The 20,168-nt window shown below is 51.1% G+C and overlaps 2 protein-coding genes across 9 annotated transcripts in view; one reads left to right on the forward strand and one right to left on the reverse strand.

Moving 5' to 3' along the window:
- Nucleotides 1–1,130: 1,130 nt before the first annotated feature.
- LHFPL7 (LHFPL tetraspan subfamily member 7) lies at nucleotides 1,131–13,314 on the forward strand. Of its 3 annotated transcripts, none has more exons than XM_066365967.1 (4): nucleotides 1,131–1,293; nucleotides 9,081–9,330; nucleotides 10,025–10,163; nucleotides 12,336–13,314. In XM_066365967.1, exons 2-4 carry the CDS (start codon nucleotides 9,127–9,129, stop codon nucleotides 12,596–12,598), a joined length of 606 nt encoding a protein of 201 aa, XP_066222064.1. In that variant the 5' UTR covers nucleotides 1,131–1,293; nucleotides 9,081–9,126; the 3' UTR covers nucleotides 12,599–13,314. The 3 variants fall into 3 exon arrangements, with proteins under 3 accessions (XP_066222064.1, XP_066222065.1, XP_066222066.1); XM_066365968.1 differs by having other exon boundaries at nucleotides 9,084–9,330; XM_066365969.1 differs by having other exon boundaries at nucleotides 9,113–9,330.
- A 219-nt stretch (nucleotides 13,315–13,533) lies between these two features.
- Nucleotides 13,534–20,168, reverse strand: part of SGSM1 (small G protein signaling modulator 1) — a 70,768-nt gene continuing 64,133 nt past the window's right edge. For all 6 annotated transcript variants that reach the window (XM_066370639.1, XM_066370642.1, XM_066370643.1 and 3 more), the window contains 3 exons: nucleotides 19,919–20,015; nucleotides 18,782–18,949; nucleotides 13,534–15,659 (listed from right to left, as the gene is read on the reverse strand). In XM_066370639.1, coding sequence (XP_066226736.1) covers nucleotides 15,571–15,659; nucleotides 18,782–18,949; nucleotides 19,919–20,015 — 354 coding nt within the window. In that variant the 3' untranslated portion in view covers nucleotides 13,534–15,570. The remainder of the gene's footprint in view (nucleotides 15,660–18,781; nucleotides 18,950–19,918; nucleotides 20,016–20,168) is intronic.

The following is a 20,168-nucleotide window of genomic DNA, read 5'->3' on the forward strand; positions in this document are numbered from 1 at the left end:
TGGCGTGTCCTCATTTTAGAGGTGAGAAACGAAGACCCAGAGAGGCACAGATGCCCTCGCCAAGGTCACACTGATTAGCTGGCAGCACTGGGACTTGAGCCTCCGACTCAGGCTTCTCTGGCCCCTCCTGATCCTGACAGCACCAACTGGTATGTGCTCACTGGTCACATCAGCGTTTATAGCTATAGTGGCACCTCTCATTCTCACCTGCCCAGCACCCATCCTCTGCTAACAGTACCTCAGTCCCCCCACCTTCACTCTATATAGTTCCAGGGAAGTGAATCTCCTGACACCCCTACCCTGTCACTCAATCTCCAGCCCTCAACCCCCAAACCTAGTGTGGAGGACCTCAGTCTGGCCAATCAGAACATCCCATTTCCCTGGCCACAATGATTGGCTCATGGGTGGACATGTGATCTAATTTTATCCAGTGAGAATTTATCACAATATTTCTGCAACTATGTGCAGAGGAGGGGTTTTCTTTCTCCCCTTCTGGGATTGCTAAGCCTCAGAAGTTCAGCCTGGAGCCACCAGAAGCCAACACTGTGGTAGAGGATGTGCCTGAGAATGCCACAAACCCAGAAGAAAACAGCTGAGAGAGAGAGAGAGGTCCTGAAGACATCACTTGTGCACCTGTGCCTAATGGGGTACCATGAAATTTTCAGTTATGTAACCCAACACATTTCTCATGTCACTTGAGCCAGTTGGAGTTGCACTTCCATCATGGATAGCAAAAGACAAGATGAGCACCCACTCTGTGCCAAGTCTTACGCTGGAGGCTGGGATAAAGATTTGGTTCAGATCCAGTGCCCATAACTTTCTGGTCATTCACAGCCTGCAGGGACAATCCTCGGGACCCGGGGAAATATGTAACTCTGTTCCTAGGAGGAGAATTACCAATGCAGGAAGGTAGAGAGCACAGCGACAAGGAGGTCAACACCTGGGGTTTAACTGTAGAGCGTAATCCCTATTCACGCCTTCTCCTACCCAGGAAACACTGCACCCTCACCCCACTGGGACCTGGGGACGGCTTCTCCCTCTTTGCCCAGCCCGCCCAGCAGCCCAGAGTGCAGGACTGTTGACTTAAGGAACTTGGAAGAAAAATACACACACACACACACACACACACACACACAGCTTATCACCCACATGGGCTTTGTTCACCAACCTGGGTGTTTCCTCAAAGGGAAGGAGACATCTTACAAGGTCACAGACTTATGTCTAACGCCGGAGCCTGAGCAGAAGAGGCTGCAACCTGAAGTCGGGTGAATCCGGAAGGAAGAGTGTTCTGAGGTGAGGAGGGGAGAGGGAGGAAAGTAGTAACCAGGGGCCATAATGGGCTTCAGGGGTCCATGAACCCCTGCAATTACAACACTCTTGTGTGTCTGTGTATGCGCACGCGTGTGCCCCTGCATAGGGAAGTGCATCTATAGTTTTAAATCGTATTTTCAAAGAAAGCCATCACCTCCAAAGGTGAAGTCCCATTCGGGGCAAGACACAGCCATCCTTTTGTAGATGGGTGTCTTCATCTGTTCAGGCTGCTCTTCACAAAGTACCACAGTCAGGGCGGCTTAGAAACAGCAGAAATTTATTTCTCATAGTTCTGGAGACCGGGCAGTAAGTCCAAGATCAGATGTAGGCAGATTTGGTGTCTGGAGAGAGTCCGCATCCTGGTATGTAACAGCTGTCGTCTTGCTGTGTCCTCACTTGGAGGAAGGGGCAGAGAGCTCTCTGAGGTCTTCTTTATAAGGTACTGATCCCATTAATAAGGGCTCCACTCTCAGGACCTCATCACCTCCCAAAGATCCCACCTCCTAACACCATTACCTTGCCCATCTTCAGAGCTCAGCCTGGACATCACCTGGCACCCCCTCCCCCCCACCCCAGCTGGATCAGGTGCCCAACTCTGCACTCGCCCCAAACATTGCCCTGGGCTTGCTCTTGGTGAAGAGCTGGGCCTTTACACACCTGTTTATCAATGGGTTGATGAAATGCACAGGCGAAGTTCACTTAGGCTACATCACACTCAGATACCAGCCCCTCTCCTAGCACCTGCTGCCCCCACAGCATCCCCATCTCAGTAATGGCAGCTCTCCTGTCTCAGGTGCTAAGGTCAAAAGCCCCGGAGGCATCATTGCCTCCTCATGGTCTCTCACACCCAAGCCCACTCCTTCAGCAATTCCAGTGGCTTGGCCTGTGACCTTCAGCAAAGACCCAGAACCCATCTACTCCTGCCCCCATGCTCCCTCTCTGCCCCTCCATCCCATCCAGCACTGTCACCTGCTTCTCCCTTGCCTTCACCTTCCTTCATCCAACAGCAAGAGTGATCTTCTTAAATCACAGGACAGGTCATGCCATACCCTGTCTCACTCAGACCATCCGCAGACTCACCATCTCACTCAGAAGTCGAAAGCCAAAGATCTTCGTTGCCTACCAAGCATCACAGCCTACAAAGTCCACCGTTCATCCCCTTCCTTATTCCTCTCAGTTACCTGGGCCTTTGCTTCTTCAAACACACCAAGCACACACTCACCGTAGGGCCTTTGCACCTGCTCCTCCCTCTGCCTGGAATATTCCTTCCCCATATACCCACAAGGCTGCCTCCCTCAGCTCTTGCTCAAAATTCACCTTCTTTAAGGCTTTCCACAACCATCCCCCAATCACTCCTCATCCCCAACCCCCGTTTCATATTCCTCTGGCACTTACTAACATCCAGCATCTTATTTATTGACTTCTTTTCTTATTGTCTTCCTCACAGAAGTGTAAGCTCCATGAGGACAGTAATTTTCTCTTTTCTTCTCAATGCTAAATCCCAGCACCTAGAACAGTTCCTGGAATGTAGTAGATACTCAATAAACATTTGTTGAATGGATGGATGGATGGATGGTTGAATGAATGAATGAATGGACGGATGGATGGTTGGATGGATGGATGGATGGATGGATGGATGGATGGATGGACTGTATTTGTTCTGTTGGTCTTTCTTGCCCACAAAACCCTAAGCTCCTTGAGGGGAGAGACTTATTATGTTCTGTTCACACTGTATCCGTCAGGGTCAGATATAAGAGCTGGGCACATATAAGTTGAATAAATAATGACCCCCTTCAGTTGACCAGTGAGGACATGGAAGCCAGGATGAGAAAGGGACTTGGCTGTGGGGACATGCCACGGCACTAGCAGCCATCTGGGAACTCCCAAGTACCAGTTCTCCTGCTCTGGCTGACAATAGCTCCCCGCAGCTGTCCATGCTCCCTGGCAGCAGCAGTGGGAGGGGTGACCCCCTGCGCAGCCCCAGGAAACCACTGGGATACTTGACTTTTAACCTAACCTTAATACTCCGGGGCTTAGGGCCCAGAGTCGGGAGCCCGATTTCCTGAGTTTAAGACCCTGGTCCACCACTCACTTTGGCAGGTGTATAATTATCCTTCCTTTTCTCATCTGTAAAATGGGAACAATGATAACAGGACTTCCCATCCAGCAGCCACGAGGCTTACAGGAAACAAGTTACTCCAAGTCTTTAGCAGAGGGTTGGGTGAGTATTCGCATATTGCTGACCGCCATTAATAGTTAATGCTGAGCTGCAGGAGAAATCATTCAGTCCCTTGCAAGCTTTTCTTAGCTGGATTCCAGCTAATTGGAGCCTGGCCGGATGTGGTTTTGGGTTATAATGCCTCATTTAGCTTTCTGGGCACCTAGACAGTCAGCGTGATTTTCCCAGGTGACATTGAGCACATTATCTGGAGAACAAAACTCCTTTCAAGGTCAGAAACGCCCGGAGAGCCACTGGGGCGGCCAGAGAGAGGCTAAATCACGGGCCTCGGTCGGCACTGGGCTCCCCAGCTTCCTGGCTGGAATTACACCCCTTGGGTTCCTGCCAAGCCCCGGAGAGGCTGATTTTGGTGGAGGAAGGACAAAAATCCATCTTCTCTCATTCAAAGGGCTACATCTCACTTGCTGGATAGCTGCCATGAGGTTATTCTAATCCTGGGAATGAAAAGTCTATGCAACGTCACCCCGACCTACCTGTGAGACTTATCTCTCCCTCCCCCAACACCACACATGCGGTTTCATCCCCTTTGACCTTCACAACAACCCCCACCGGCACTCTCCACAGAGGTGAGGTGGTGTGCCCAAGGTCACAGCCTGGGAAGGGAGGATACGGTCGGCCTCTTTCTACAACATCACCCTGCTCAGTGATTGAACCCAACGCCGCCTGCCCCTTGGGATTTCTAATCTGCTTTCACAGACAGAGAAACTGAGGCCCGGAGGACTGGGGTAACTTGCCCTGGTCACGCAGCTGGGAAATGGCAGAGTGACTGGCCGGCCACCAAGCCCAGGATTCCTTCCATGTTTAAAGCACTGGCCAGGCTAGTGTCCCAAAGTGAAACCAAGGTTGAGAAGGGCTGGCCCTGGGACGTCTGCGTCGGTGCCCTTGGCTTGGCTGGCAGCTCAGCTGCTTCTGACCTTGGGTGCCCTTGGGTAGGTGCCCTCTGGGCTTGCTTCTGGTCATCAATGACAGCATGGCCTTCCTGCCTCCTCTATTATTGTGTAGCTAAGACATTAAATTGACTCACTTTTTCTTTAAAAAATGATTTGTTTTAACTTACTGATTGATTTTAGAGAGAGATGAGGAGGAGGGAGAGAAAAAAACACTGATTTCCTGTTTCCCTAAATTCTGCATTCATTGGCTAACTCTTGTATGTGTCCTGACCAGGGATCAAACCGGCAACCTTGGCGTATGAGAACGACACCCTAATCAACTGAGCTACTGGGCCAGGGTGGCTTGCTTTCTCATTAAAATAAATTTTAATTGTAAACGAACAACCAGAATCACACCAAAAAATAAAACACAACCACCATAACAAACACAAGGAAAATCCAGCTGCACCCCAGGCTCTCACTTGGCTCTGGCGCCCGTTCAAGGCTCCCTGTCCTTTTAAGGGAGAGAAGGGCAATGGCCGGAGAGGTGTTGACCTATCTGCTTCAACAGACTTTGTCTTTGACGTGTAGAGAGGGACTGAAGGATAATTGAGAACTAAATAATTCTGGCATTTTATGATTGACATTTAAGGCTGGGTCCAGGTGCCCCCTGAGGGTCTCCCCCAAGGACCACCTGAGTCACCATGGCATCCACATTCTACATCCGGAACACTCAAGAGCTGTTATTCTGTGGAGGCCCTTGCAGGGCTAGGTTATGTCATACACTCTTTGTTGCTGTGTGTTGGAAGGGGCTCGGTGTGTGAGTGTGGAAGGAAGGGTGTTGTGCCCACCCCTCTGGGGAGGGCTTGAGGGGGCCCTGAGGGGGTAGTCATGGGTGTTTGTCAGTTAGTGGTTGCGGTGGGGTCTCGCCTTCCCTTTGGAGGAGCCCCACTCCACAGCCCCACTTCCGCCTGTCCTCACGGCTCATTCTCAGTCCTCCATCCATCGCTGGGGTGCTTCCCTTCCTTCTCTACCTTCTGCGGCACTCCCCGTCTTTCTAGGAGCAAGCCACAGGGATAGAAACTTGGGGAAGAGGAGATGATGGCATATGGCTAGGGGAGGAAGGAGTGTTTCTTTCTATAAACCTGGGGGGCAAGAGTATTGGCTTCTCTTTCATGTTTCCCCCTGATTTATCAGGGGGCTTTGGGCAAGTCACATAACTTCTCTGGGTCTCCATTTGATTTTCCTCTGTTAATCCCAATTAGTATGAGGAAGCAAAATAATAGGTATGTATAACTGTACTGCAAAGAATCACCATCACCATCATGACCACCACCATCACCATCATCACTACCATCACCATCATCACCATCACCACCACAATCATGACCATCACCACCACCATCACCACCACAATCATGACCATCACCACCACAATCATGACCACCACCATCATCACCATCATCACCACCACCACCACCACCATGACCACCACAATCATCACCATCCATCATTACCACCTCCATTACCACCACGACTACAATCACGACCACCACGATCATCATCACCATCCATCACCACCACCATCACTACCACCACCACCACCACCACCATCATGACCACCACGATCATCATCACCATCCATCATCACCACCACCACTACCATCATGACCACCACAATCATCACCATCCATCATTACCACCACCATTACCACCATGATTATAATCACGACCACCACAATAATCATCATCATCCATCATCACCACCACCATCACCACCACCACCATCATGACTACCACGATCATCATCATCCATCATCACCACCACCATCACCACCACCACCACCATCATGACCACCACGATCATCATCACCATCCATCACCACCATCACCACCACCACCACCATCATGACCACCACGATCATCATCACCATCCATCACCACCACCACCACCATCATGACCACCACGATCATCATCACCATCCATCATCACCACCACCATCACTACCACCACCATCATGACCACCACAATCATCATCACCATCCATCATCACCACCACCATCACTACCACCACCACCACCACAATCATGACCACCACCATCATCACCATCATCACCATCACCACCACCACCACCATCATGACCACCATGATCATCATCACCATCCATCACCACCACCACCATCACTACCACCACCATCATGACCACCACGATCATCATCACCGTCCATCATCATCACCATCCATCATCACCACCACCATCACTACCACCACCACCACCACAATCATGACCACCACCACCATCACCATCATCACCATCACCACCACCACCATCATGACCACCATGATCATCATCACCATCCATCATCACCACCACCACCACCACCACAATCATGACCACCACCATCATCACCATCACCACCATCACCACCACCACCACAATCATGACCATCACCATCACCACCACCACTATCGCCACCATCACCACCACCACCGTTACTGTCATTTATTGAGGACCTACTGTGTGCACAGCACTTCACAAAGCACCTTCTACATCTTCTCTCAATCCTTTCAACAACCAGGCCAAATACACAGTCTTGCCTTGGATGACAGCTAAGAGCTAGGGAGAGAAAAAGAGGGGAGACTGGAGACTAAGGCCCAGTGAAACTGAGGAAGGAGGTGGGAGAGTAGAACGGCTACGAGCATGGGTATAACTGTGGACAGAACTGGGTTCAAGTACTGGTGTCTTACATCTGAGCTGTAAGACTCTGGGCAAGTCCCATTGCTTCTCCAAGATCATCTAGAACAGTGCCCGTCCCACAGCAGGTGGATGGTGCATGGTAATGATTAGGGTCATCACCTCGGGACTCTCAAGAGGGACTGCCACTGAGTCAGCAGGCCTGGGTAGGGATTCCTACCCAGCCTGCCCCTTCTGTGTCCTTGGGTCGAGTCAACCACACCTCTCTGAGCCTCAGTGTCCTCCTTCATAAAAAAGGACACAGCACCCACCCTTGTGGGTGGCTGGGTAGCCCGGCAGACACACAGGCCAAGAGTGGGCTCTCTGGCCACCAACAAAGATGAGCTCACTCTAATCCTCTGGGCTTGTGGCCGAGGAGTCATTAAGCAAATGAGTTGTGTGTGATGTATGTTAATTACCTGGCATATGATGGTGTGTGGACCGCGGTGGCTGTTATTAATGGAAACCTCCACTCCCTCAACCACACTGGCTTCCTGGGTCAGTCTAGGTCAATCTGATGGCCGCTCTGGACCTCAACTTTCCCATCAGAAAAGTGGGAAGAGGTCGAGACTGAGAGTCTAGGTTTGAGCATGGGGGTCCACAGGAACCTTCGGCACTGAGGGAAAGCATGTGGCATGGTGTGGCCACCCCAGAAAGGGACTTGGATTCCTCACTCAGCAGACAGAGACATGCCATCTGAGATAGCAAGGACTCTCCAAAGTGTACCCCCCAAGGAAGTTCTTGCATAAGTCCTTCCACATGGATACTCCTGGCAGAGCTGCTTGGTAGAGGGAACAGAAGCCCCGAGTTGCAGTGGTCAATTGTGGAGGGTACCATGGAATGCCACGCGGCAGCTATTAGTGGCGGTGTGGCAGATGTGGTCAGGGTCATGGTCATTATGCCTCCCTGACCATGTCACTGCACATCAGGGACTTACACCCGCGAGCACTGCGCTTTGCTGCCTGTGGATTTTTTATTCCTGTTAAATTAAAGCCTATTTGCCCCACACATTGCTGTGGCCCACTGTGGGGGACAGCCCTCAACAGTGGTCAGCAGCCGTTGGTATGTAAAGACCGCAGCTCCCTCAGCTCTTGGGAAGGATAACTCCGAGGTGCTGGTTGTACTCCAGCTCTTAAAGCTCTAGGTACCCCAGTGACAGCCGGCTTCATAACACACTCTTACCTGGCTGCCTTCTCCTTCCTTCTCCCTTCCTCCTCCTCCCAAGTAAACTATGTGCACCCAAACCCTGTCTCAGCATCTCTCTCTGGGGAACTCAAATCAAGACAAAAGGAACAGGTGTGCACACAGCCACATGGGTCGACCCTAAACAACATTACACTTAGTGCTCAAAGTAGTACAAGGCAGAACGCAATGTAGGAAATAATCTCATTCACTTCAATGAAAAAATGCTGGCATAAATGATTAATGTCAATTTTGCAAAAATACCTCCAAACACAAAGATATACACATTAAATAACTAAGATAGTCACTGACTGGCAGGAGTTCATAGGCAGGGTGGTTGCTAGAAACACATCTCTGTGTGACTTAGAAAAGGAGCCCCCTCTGGGTAGAAGCAGCCCCTCTGGACAGTGCAAGGCTTGGCGGGCAGAGAGAATTAATGAATACATGAATGAACAAATGAATGAACTTCAGATGGAACTGAGAGGGGCCTTGCATGGAGCACTGGTGATGATGTGCAATGCAGGGCGGGATAATTCAAAGGTCTAAGCACTAACGTTTATTCCGAGATTTGGAGGTTCTACTTCCAGAACTTGTTAGGGCAAACCCCTTCTCCACACCAGTTGTTAGCATCTCCCATTGCACCGAGGCCGGAGGGGGCTGATGACCAGGGGTATGAACACAGGACGGATCCCCAGTTTAGGGAGGAAGCGCCTTTGAAGCTGCTATTTCTCTCCTTGCCCCAGCAGTCTCCAGCTCATTGTTCACCGACCCCCAGGCCATTGACACTTCATGATGGTGGGCAGCACGTGGGCAGCTCTGGGACTCTCCCTGACCTGTATCTCGGCCTTCAGCCTTATCTCCCCTGCCTGGTTCCAGACCCCCAGCTTCTCCTTTGGCGTTCTCACCTACTGCCCCTGGCCTCAGGGTGACAGCTGGAACCAGAGCTGCGGGACCTTCAGGTCCCTAGATGATATTCCTGACTTTGCCTGGAAGGTGAGTCCTCAGTTCATCAATTCACTGGACCATGCGAGCAAATGGAGGCACGTTCTGCACCACCACCCCACCCCCAACCCGAGCCTCCAATTCTGCAGGTGTGGGGTGGGGTCTGACTGTCTGCATTTTAGCAAACACCCGGGATGAGTCTAAAAGCAGCTGTCAACCCGTAGAGCACCTTTGTACAAATTAGGTGCGCCTTCTTCAGGACGCTATACTGCCATCTGCTGGAGAATTACTAAAATCAACATGCAAATCTAGGGTGGTCCCCGTGCGTCTCAGAGTTGTGCAGTGTACAATGTGCACACACCTACCTGGCCACCCCCTAAATCTGCCAGATTGGAAAACTGCAGCTAAGGTGTTGGGGTCTCTGTTACAATGGGGACGATTACACAGCCTTCCAAACTGATCATTATTAAGGTGCCTCCCTTGTGATCGCACCATTTTTCAGGTAGTCCGTATAGGTAGGGTATGGCGGTTGTAGATCTAAATCCTGGCTCTACTACTTAACTAGCCACGGGCCCTGAGGGAAATGACTCTACCTCCTTGGACCTCAGTTTGTTTCCATGTAAAACGGGGACAAGAATAGCACAGAACTCATGGGGTTTCCAGGACTCAGGAGCTGGTCAGTAAGCGAGGGAATGTCCTCCTGTTCCCACCCCAGTCAACACCTTCTCTCCTCTCTCCCTGGCAGGTCTCCGCTGTGCTTCTCCTTGGAGGCTGGCTCCTGTTGGCCTTTAATGCCATTCTCCTCCTGGCCTGGGCCCTGGCCCCCACAGCGCTGTGCCCGAGGAAGGGCAGTGGCCAAACAGTAGGGGCAGAGGTGGCTGCAGGTAACTCTCTTGTTCCACAAGGAGCACTCCAGACATGCTTGTGGAATGAATGGATGATGAATGAAAGAAAAAACGTGGGGGCAGAGTGGGTCAGGCCTCCTGGGTCAAATCTCAGAGATAAACCCTAGGACCGTAGACTATTCCTGGCTCTTCAGCAAGCCAGAAACGGGGGAAGGAATGATACCCTTACCACCACCCTTTCCGGCTCTTCGCTAAACCCAGTCCTAGGAGTCTGTTCCCCTTTACCTCTCTCATCTGTCCACTTCGCGTCATCCCTACCTGGACCAGCACACAGTGTCGGGCAGGCCGCCCGCCGAGGGCGAGGCTGACATCTAGCCTGTGCTCCCCTCACTAAGCTGTGGAGCTGCAGGGCTGCACCTGCCCTGAAGGGTTGCTTTTCTCTAATTCACACCTAGTCTTCTGATGATTTAGCCCAGGCCTTGATGGCAATCATCACCCAATTCATTCTCCATCTCTCACCTGGATGAGAACCACCACCACCTCACAGGCTTCCTACGGCCACCTTAGCCCCCTGGGGTCTGTTTGCCACACACTAGCCAAATGGGTCCAGTTAAAACTGAAATCAGCTCCTACCACCCAAACAGGTTTAACCACCCTCCGCTGACTTCCTGTCACACTCAGTATAATCCAAACTCCCTATGTTGGCCTGTGGGGCTCCACCTACCCACACCACCATGTCCTCCATTCTCTCAGCAACCTCGTCTCTTACCCTCTGCCCGGCTCCACGTGCTCCCCCACCCTGGTTTGCTTTCGGCGTTCACATACACCAAGCCCGTTCCCTCTGCCTGGAGTTCTGTTCTCAGGTCTCCTGTCTCTCAATTCCCCACTTCATTAAGGGCTCTGCTCGAGTACCACTGCCTCAGTGAGGTCCTCCATGGCCTCGAGGTGAGGGAGCTCCCCTCCCCTTACATCCTCCTTCTTCTGATCCTTTTTATTTTACACAGCACTCACTACCTGAAATCTGTTCCCTGCTTATTGTCCATCTCTCTCCACTAGACCATCAGCTTCATTAGGTCCTGATGTCACCAACACTTACCACAGTGCTTTGCACATAATAGATGCTCACTAAATATCTGCTGTTGACTCAATGGATGGAGGTACAATCCCTGTCCTTCCCTGTCCTAAGCTTGCACAATGGCTAGAGTGGGGACGGGGTACACGAGGCATTTACAACTCCATGGACATTTGGCACAATAGGGATAGGCACAGGATGCAAGGGAAAATTCCAGGAGGGTGGAGGATGTTAAGGGAGGCTTTCCAGAGGCACCACTGAGCTGAATCTAGAAGGACAAATGCGAGTTAGCCAAATGTAGACAGGCATTTCAGATAACGTGAACATTAGGGGCAAAGGCTAGAGATGAGAGCAAAGTGCGTGCAGGGAACAGCAACAGACCTGGGTGGCTGGAGTGCAGGAACGGGGGCTGAGGGTTCATCTGGTTCTCCTGCACGGGGGGTGGCTAAGGCGAGCAGGTGTCTGGTCCATTCCTTAGTACCATCAGTGCCCACCACAGCACCGCGAACAGCTTTAATGGATGAATGGGTGGGTGGGTGAGTGTGTGGCTGTACTGAGAGGTGGACGAGGGATATATTAGTGAAGGGATGAATAAGGAAAATGGGTAGACTGGAAAATAGTTGGATAAATGGAAGGTGGCGATGGGGGGATGAGGGGATGGAGGGGTGGAGGGATGGACGGGAGGAAAGAAGGAAGGATGGGTGGGGGGACAGGTGGCTAAGTGAGCAGATTTACGTCTAGATGGATGGAATGGCTAAGCAGAAGATGGATGGAGACAATGAGTGGATTAGAATATAGTTAAATGGAGGGATGAGTAGACGGATAAATGGGTGCAAGGGTAGTTGAGTGATGGGTGGATAAAAGGAAAGATGAGTCATTATGATATTAACCTTGCTTAGTTACAGTTATCAGACTTATTGTGATCACATGTAAGGTAGATACATGTCAAATCACCTTGTTGTACACCTGAAACGAATATAACATTGAATGCCAACTACACTTTAATAGAGAAAAAATTTAAGACTCGAGCTGGGAAGTGAATAAATGGATGGATGGAGGGATGAGTGAGCGAGCGAGTCCAGGATGGAAGGCCAGCCCAGAGCCCTGACCGGCACACTGGTTTTCCTTTCCGTCTCCAGCCGCCACCACCGCTGTGGGCCTGCTGGTCTTCCCTGTCTGCCTGGCCTCCCCATTCGCCAGGGAAGTCTGCGGAGCCTCCTCCGTGTACCGCAGTGGACAGTGCCAGCTGGGTTGGGGCTATGTGACTGCCATCCTCAACGCAGTCCTGGCCGGCCTCCTGCCCATGATCAGGTGGCCCCGCATGACCAAAGTGCAGGGCAAGACCGTCTTCTTCTCCAGTGACACTGACAAAATCATTCTTATGCCAGAAATGAGCAAATAAAGTTTTCCCAGGAGGAACAAAAACAGCTCCTGTTATAGCTATATGAAATCATCACATACCCAGGTTCAAATGCCACCTCTGCTGGTTCATTGTGACCTCAGGCAAGCCACTTCCCCTCTATGGACCTCAGTGTATTCTTCTGTAAAATGGGAGGGGGGGGTGAAATATTGCCTACCTTACCTGGTTGTTAAGACGGGAACACAGGAAAACTGAGGTCACAACCAGGATCATCCCCATCTGGGGACCCCTCCTGTGCATGGACCTTGGGGACATGGTACACTCTGCAAAATGGCCTCCGTGATTTCCCTACCTGTACACATACCCTTTTTCAATATCACTTTTTCAGTCTCCCATCAAGTAGTGGAGTCTATTTCCTCATCTTCTGAATCAGAGCTTAACCGGGTGACTTACTCTGACCAAGAGAACATGGTAGAAACAATTACGCCAATTCCAAGTCTATGTCTCAGGAGGTTTCCATGATGGAAGTGGCCATGCTGGCCCTGTAAACAAGACTGAGCCAGCCTGCTGGAGGACAAGAGACCCCTGGCCATCTCCCCGCTGCCTGGCCAACAGCCAGCCAAGTCTCAGAGGCCAAGTTGCCCAGCTGGCTATCAGCGGTCACCAACACATGAAGAAGTCCCGCCGAGACCAGAAGAACCTCCAGCTGAACCCAGCCTATATTGTTGACCCACAGAATCACAAGCTAAATAAACACCTATTTTAAGCCACTAGATTTTGGGTGGTTAGTTATGCGTCATCATCCTTGTTCCTTGAACGTTCTGGGGAAAGAGCAGGCAGCTGTTGTGAGATTCTGTCCCCACATGGGTGTATCACGGCAGTGGGACTGGAAGGACAGTCTTCAGAGAAAAAACATTTCTTTCTTTGAAATTAAAAAAATTCTCCCAAACGTCAGGAAAAAAATAACCCAAACCAGATTCACACATTTCTCTGTTTATATATATTTTCTCTATGTATAGACACAACTCTTCAGTAAACAGTTACAAGATGTGCTGGTAACACTGAGAAAAGGCGGGCACTCCCCAGACAGAACGGCTCCCACACACTCGACACCAGGACAAGGACGCACACAGCACGCGGAGACCCGGACACGCAGGAGACCCGGACACACACAGCGGGCGGAATAAATAGGAGTCACTCCATACCACAACCATGATGTCTCTCGGAACACCGCGAGAGAAGGCAGAGAAGAGTCTTGTGCTGTACTGTGTGACTAGGCTGTCAACATGGATAAGAATCAGAAGGTCTAGGGCCTGGGTCTCATGAACATGTCCCCTGTGATGAGCAGCTCTGCGGTAATCACACTTCTCTCTGGGGGGACCCTCTGCATGTTTTGTCCCATCTGGGGAGGTTGGGGGTCCAGGGTGAGAAGGTGTATGGTCTTCAGAAGCAAGGGCCATTGGGGCCTCGGCTGTCCTGCCCAAGGGACCCCCTGGGGGAAGGTGGGGATTCAGATCAGCTGAAGGGCTGTGACTGAAGGAAAAGCCCTCAGGAGCACACAGGGTGGGGACCTATCTGGTCCCAGTGCGCTCAGGGCACCCCCTCTGCAAATGCTTCAAGGTACTTTATGCAGTTCCTCCCGTCTCCAAAATCCTACCTGCCAACCTTGGGAAGAGCAGTCCTCCCTCATTTCTCCCAATCCCGCTGCCTTCTTGGAACAGAGCTGGCAGGACTGCTTTCCCGAAGGACAGGTGGGCAGGTGAACTACTAACTCAGGCCCTGCTTGTGGACTGGCAACCCTTTGTGAGAAGACGGCGGGGACCGCTGCCAGGCCTCGCTGCCGTGGAAAACACGCACATCTACCCTGGCTGACCTCCGTCTGCCTCTTCCTCCTGTCCTGAGTAAACAAGGGCACTTGGGGAAAAGCTGACCTCCCTGACCACGTGGCTTCACAGACACACTCTGAGCTCCTGGAGCACCAGACCCAACGTGTGGAAGGACAGGCGAGGTCTTTCCTGGGGGAGAGGGAGGGGATGAGGATTCTGCCCAGCCCAGAAGGCTCTGGGCTGGATTCAGAAGAGCCTCAGACTGACTCAGGCCCACAGACACTTCTCAGATTCTATGACCTGAAGGAAGATACCTCTCTTGGAAAGAAGAAATCTCTCCTGAAGTCCAGTGGAGGAGAACAATGAGAGAATACACCAAATGGAACCCCACACCTCAAGGGGAGGTGTGTAGGACTCCTGTGTGCCTTTTCTAAGTGGGAGGAGGCCTCAGGACACGGGGGACTAGGCAGAAAGAGAATGGGTGGGGAGATAGATCGGTAGGCCCTCCTTTGAGCCAGTGGGTCTCAAATGGGGACGTTTGGCAATATCTGGGGACGTTTGGCAATATCTGGGGACATTCTGGGTTGTCACACTGGGGTGGGGAGGTGGGTGCTATGGCATCTCGCAGGTAGAGGCCAAGGATGCTGCTCAACATCCTACACTGTACAGGACTCCCCCCTCCAAAAAAGAATGACCCAGCCCAAATGTCAACAGTGCCAAGGTACAGAAACCCTGCTCCAAGCCAATCTTCCAGGCATGTCTGGCACAGCTTCAAAGGCCCCTTTCAGAGTAGGGGAAGCCCCACACATCTCTCCTACAGCGACTTGCAAAAGAATTCCATCCCCAAGTCTCATGTGACAACACCGTTTGGAAGAATGGGGGAGAGAAGAGAGAGGAGACCACTCTCACTCTGGGGACCTCAAACATCCTCCATCCACTAACCGTTCCCGCAAAAGGGAAATCCCAGACATGGGCAATCTTTGGTCAAACAGGAAAACGTAAGGCTGAACTCAAGGGGCAACCCCTTGCCCCCACCTGCCTGGCGGCCAAAGTCGGGGCAGTTTCTCTCTGCACAGAAGTCCATGCTCAGGAACAGACACCAGGACCCTGCTCCCGGGTGGCCGGGAGGAGAGGTGGACAGGACAGGCAGGTGGCGGCTCGAATGACGCTGCCTGGGTCAGGAGGCCCTCACTTGTTCTCAATCAGAGTCTGCACCTTGTACACGAGGTCCCGGGCCAGCTTCAGGACCTGCTTGGTGTTGTGTCGCTCGGCCATTTCTGAAAGAGAAGAAAGCAACATCTCATAAGCCTCCTTCTGCATCCATCCTCGGGACACACTTCCAGCACCTGGAGGGGTCTCTGGGTGTCCCATCATTGTCATCTGGCATCCTCCCCAGAGGGGCTCTGGAAGCAGAGACCTTGGGGAAGGCCAACACCTCTGAACCTCAGTTTCCTTATCTGTAAAATGGGATTATAACAGTACCTACTTCACAAGGTTACAGTGAGTTAAATGAGATGATGTTGGTTCAGTGCATGCTTTTAAAACTGTTAGGTCTTCCCATTCCCTTCCTATATTACTGGGGACTTATTAATAAAGTCAATGCCAGGCACACACTAGATGCTCAGATGTACGAAAGGGAGGAAGCAACCGAAGGGGATGGGAGAATAGAAAACAAAAATGATTTTATCAAAAGCCACACAAAAGTACCAAATCTTTAAGGCCAAATAATAATCCTAAGCTTAGATATCTATCATAATTAAGTCATTTAGTGGAGGAAAAACACAGTAAGACCATAGTTCCCAAACTGGGTGACGAGGTACTCCACAGTGCCACTGTGAATTCAAAAAATTTTGAGGGGAACAGTGATAACTCCACATCTGTTGACACTAGTGTGGGTGAGTCCACAAACTAGATTATGTTCCTACCAATGACCTTCTAGCTCCGCACAGATCTAGGTTTTCAGCAAGTGGCTGCAATGATAAAGAGCTAGTATGGCCTGGCTGGGTGCCTCAGGGAGAGCATGTTGTCCTGGAGTGCCAAGGTCACGGGTGTGAGCCCGGTCAGGGCACATATGAGAAGCAACCAATGAGGGCACGACTAAAATGGAATGACTCGATGCTTCTCTCTTTCTTCCTCCCTTCCCCTTCCTCGCTCTCTTTTAAGTCAATGGAAAAACTGAAGAAAAAAAAAAAAAGATGGTACCATGTAATAATCACTGTGGCACAGGAAATGAGGGGGGTGGTGTCCAACCTAATTCCAAGGTTCTAGAAGCTGTGCAAAGCCCACCAGGTGCACAGATCCCATTAGTAACTGTACTTAAGAATGAATGAAAAACGTTATTTTCTTTTGAGTTATATGTATTATCTTTTGAAATGGCTAAGTTGTTTGAGTGTAAATACCTATTAAATGGTTTGGACCTAACTCCTTGCTAAGTGGAACTTTTGGCCTGAGGTGCCGTGAACTGAAATAGTTGGAGAACTTCTACACTAAGATAGAAGTTGCTTTGGATTCTCGATCACACCCCCAAACTGAAGACAGCTCAGATGCCCAACAACAGGGGATGGTTCAATAAGTTTTAGACTGCCACTTGAGGTACAGTCTGCAGTCTTAAAAAGAAGACAGTTTTAAAACTATTAAGTGGGAGCCCTGGCCAGTTGGCTCAGTGGTAGAGCGTCGGCCTGGCACACAGGAGTCCCGGGTTCGATTCCCGGCCAGGGCACACAGGAGAAGTGCCCATCTGCTTCTCCACCCCTCCCCCTCTCCTTCCTCTCTGTCTCTCTCCTCCCCTCCTGCAGCCAAGACTCCATTGGAGCAAGGTTGGCCCGGGCACTGAGGATGGCTCTGTGGCCTCTGCCTCAGGCGCTAGAATGGCTCTGGTTGCAACAGAGCAATGCCCCAGATGGGCAGAGCATTGCCCCCTGGTGGGCATGCCAGGTGGATCCCAGTTGGGCGCATGTAGGAGTCTGTCTGACTGCCTCTCCGTTTCCAACTTCAGAAAAATACAACCCCCCCCCCCAAAAAAAAAACCTATTAAGTGGGAAAAAAACTAAACACTACTGTATTCTGTGATGGTAATAACATAAAAATATACACGACAAGCCCTGGACGGTTGGCTCAGCGGTAGAGCGTCAGCCCGGTGTGTGGAAGTCCCAGGTTCGATTACCAGTCAGGGCACACAGGAGAAGCGCCCATCTGCTTCTCTACCCCTCCCCCTCTCCATCCTCTCTGTCTCTCTCTTCCCCTCCCGCAGCCAAGGCTCCATTGGAGCAAAGTTGGCCCAGGCGCTGAGGATGGTTCTATGGCCTCTGCCTCAGATGCTAGAATAGCTCCTGCTGCAATGGAGCAACGCCCCAGATGGGCAGAGCATCGCCCCCTGGTGGGCATGCCAGTGGATCCTGTTCAGGTGCATACGGGAGTCTGACTGCCTCCCCGCTTATAACTTCGGAAAAATAGAAAAACAAACAAACAAAAATATATATATGACTATGGAAAAGTTTGAATGAAAAAAAACTTTAATGAACCCACTAAATGCAATGTGGTTTTCTGGGTTGGATCCTGGAACAGAAAAAGAACATGGAATATAAACTAGGTAAACTCAAAGTCTGTAGTTTAGTGACTAGGAATGCATCAATGTTGGTTTCTTAGTTGTGACCAGTATACCAGGACCAGCTAACATTAGCATTAGAGGCAGCTGGGTGAAGGGGCGCACAGATGGCTTTGTCCTTCTTTTGCTTTTCCCAAAACCTTTTTTAGTTGGAAAAAAAACATTATAAGTAGTAATAACAGCTTCCAGCTATGGGGCCCCTCAGATGGGTGCGGTATCACGTGATGGGCTTTATTCAAGTCTCATTTAATTCTCCTGACATCTCTGTGATCGAGGTCTTAGCACCACGTTTGTCCCCCAGATCTGAAGCTGAGACCTGAAGGCACCCGCCCAAGGTCCCCAGCTCCTGAGCAGCAGGGCAGGGATCGGAATCCACATCTGGTCTATTTCCAAGGCTGGGCCCTTGTCACACCACTTCGACTGCCCCCCTTTGCTGGCTTTTCCTGTACACATCAACCCCCTGAAGCGGGCAGCTACCCCATTTCACAGCGAAAGCTGGTGTGTAGACAGAGGGGAAGCGACCTGTCCCTGGGTGCAGCTGGTTAGTAGCAGGGCCAGGGCTGGCCCCGAGCTTGATTTCAGCACCTATGCTCCTTCTGCCAGAGCCCTCAGAAAACACAGCCTCAGCATGACAAGATGGCAACTCATTATTTGGGAAGAGACACAAGTGGGCAGTACCTGTCCCATCTTCACTCTGTGTCAATCTCAATAAATCTCTATCCCTCCCAAGGCCCCAGGAAGGGGCCCTCTAGAAGCCCATGCCCCTCAGATGTGAGACTCTGCTCAGATGGGTACCATTAAAGAATTTGATGATGTCTGTGAAGTCCATGTTGTTCTCCAAGATGATGTCACGGTAGACCTCCACCAGAGCCAGCGCGATGAATAGGACATAGTGGGCGGACGAGACGTGTTTGGCTGCCCAGATGGTCTCCCAGACTGAGAAGACATCATCATAGACGAGTTCTGCCGAGACCAACGTGCACACACACACAGGGAGAGAGTCAACCACAGAGCTCACGGTGCTGCCCGCGCTCTGGGAAGATCCCATTCCAGCAGTGCTCTGAGCTGCAGTCCTGCTGCAGTGGACAGAGCCCAGGCCAGGAGCTAGAAGACCTGGACTCTGATATTTGACCATCACAAGCCTCAGTTTCCCCATCTAGAATAGGCTAAGTAAATAATATGAGTTGTATGTTTCCAGCTCTGATATTCTGCAAGTGGAGCAACTGAGCATGTGCAGGTTTGATTGACACTGACCTGTCCCCTCTATCTCCTTTCACACCCATGGGTGTAGCTCCTCTTCCCCCAGAAGGTTGGCTGTTGTCTCTGGGTCTAGTGAAGAGATAGACTAGAGCAATAGTTAAGAGCCAGGTTTTCTATGTCCAGTAAGCTCAGTCTGAATCCCAGCTCTACCACTTACCAGCAAGGTGACCCTGGGCTGGCTACTCTCCCTCCTCATCTCTAAGTGGGGCGAGGCTGACAGTAGTGAACGACCAATAGGATAACACACAGAAATGGCTCAGCATGGTGCCCTCATTTACTGGACCCCTCCGTATCTGCTAGACACAACAGCGATGTACGGTGTGGTCCAGCATTTCTAAGTCCCACGTAAAACATGCTCCACAGGCTTCAGAGTTCTTGGTTTCTGATACGCAGCTACCAGAATGGAAGGGAACTGGCCGTAAGGGGTAGACAGAGGGAGGGTGAGATCCTGGCTATAGTCCTCCTAGTCTGAATTAAAATTTTCTCAGCCTCAGTTCCTCATCTGTACGATGGGGACTGTGATGATACCTACTGCGATGCCACCGCGAGATAAAGCAGGTGAACTGATAATCAGAACTCAGTACATGGGTGCTACTCTCCTTCACTGGCCTTGAGCTGTGGTCTCTTTCCCGAGGTCCTGCTACAAACTGGGAACGGGGCTGAAGTCCATACCTCGCTTGAAATCCAGCAGGAACCAGCGGTAGCAGAAGTAGAAGTGAGTGTAGTCCCCATTCTGATGCATCAGCTCGAAGAGCTCGGAGTCCAGGATCTGCCAGAGGAAAGAAAGGTGGGCCCAGAGGGGACAGCTGAGTGAGTGAGGGTCCATCCGCATCTGACAGCCCGTAACAACCGGACAGCCCGTAACAACCAGATGGAGTTCAAGAACAAGCAAAGGATTTGAAGTGTAAATCAGCCTAACTCA

The sequence above is a fragment of the Saccopteryx leptura genome, chromosome 2 (assembly GCF_036850995.1).
Source record: "Saccopteryx leptura isolate mSacLep1 chromosome 2, mSacLep1_pri_phased_curated, whole genome shotgun sequence".
NCBI lineage: Eukaryota > Metazoa > Chordata > Mammalia > Chiroptera > Emballonuridae > Saccopteryx > Saccopteryx leptura.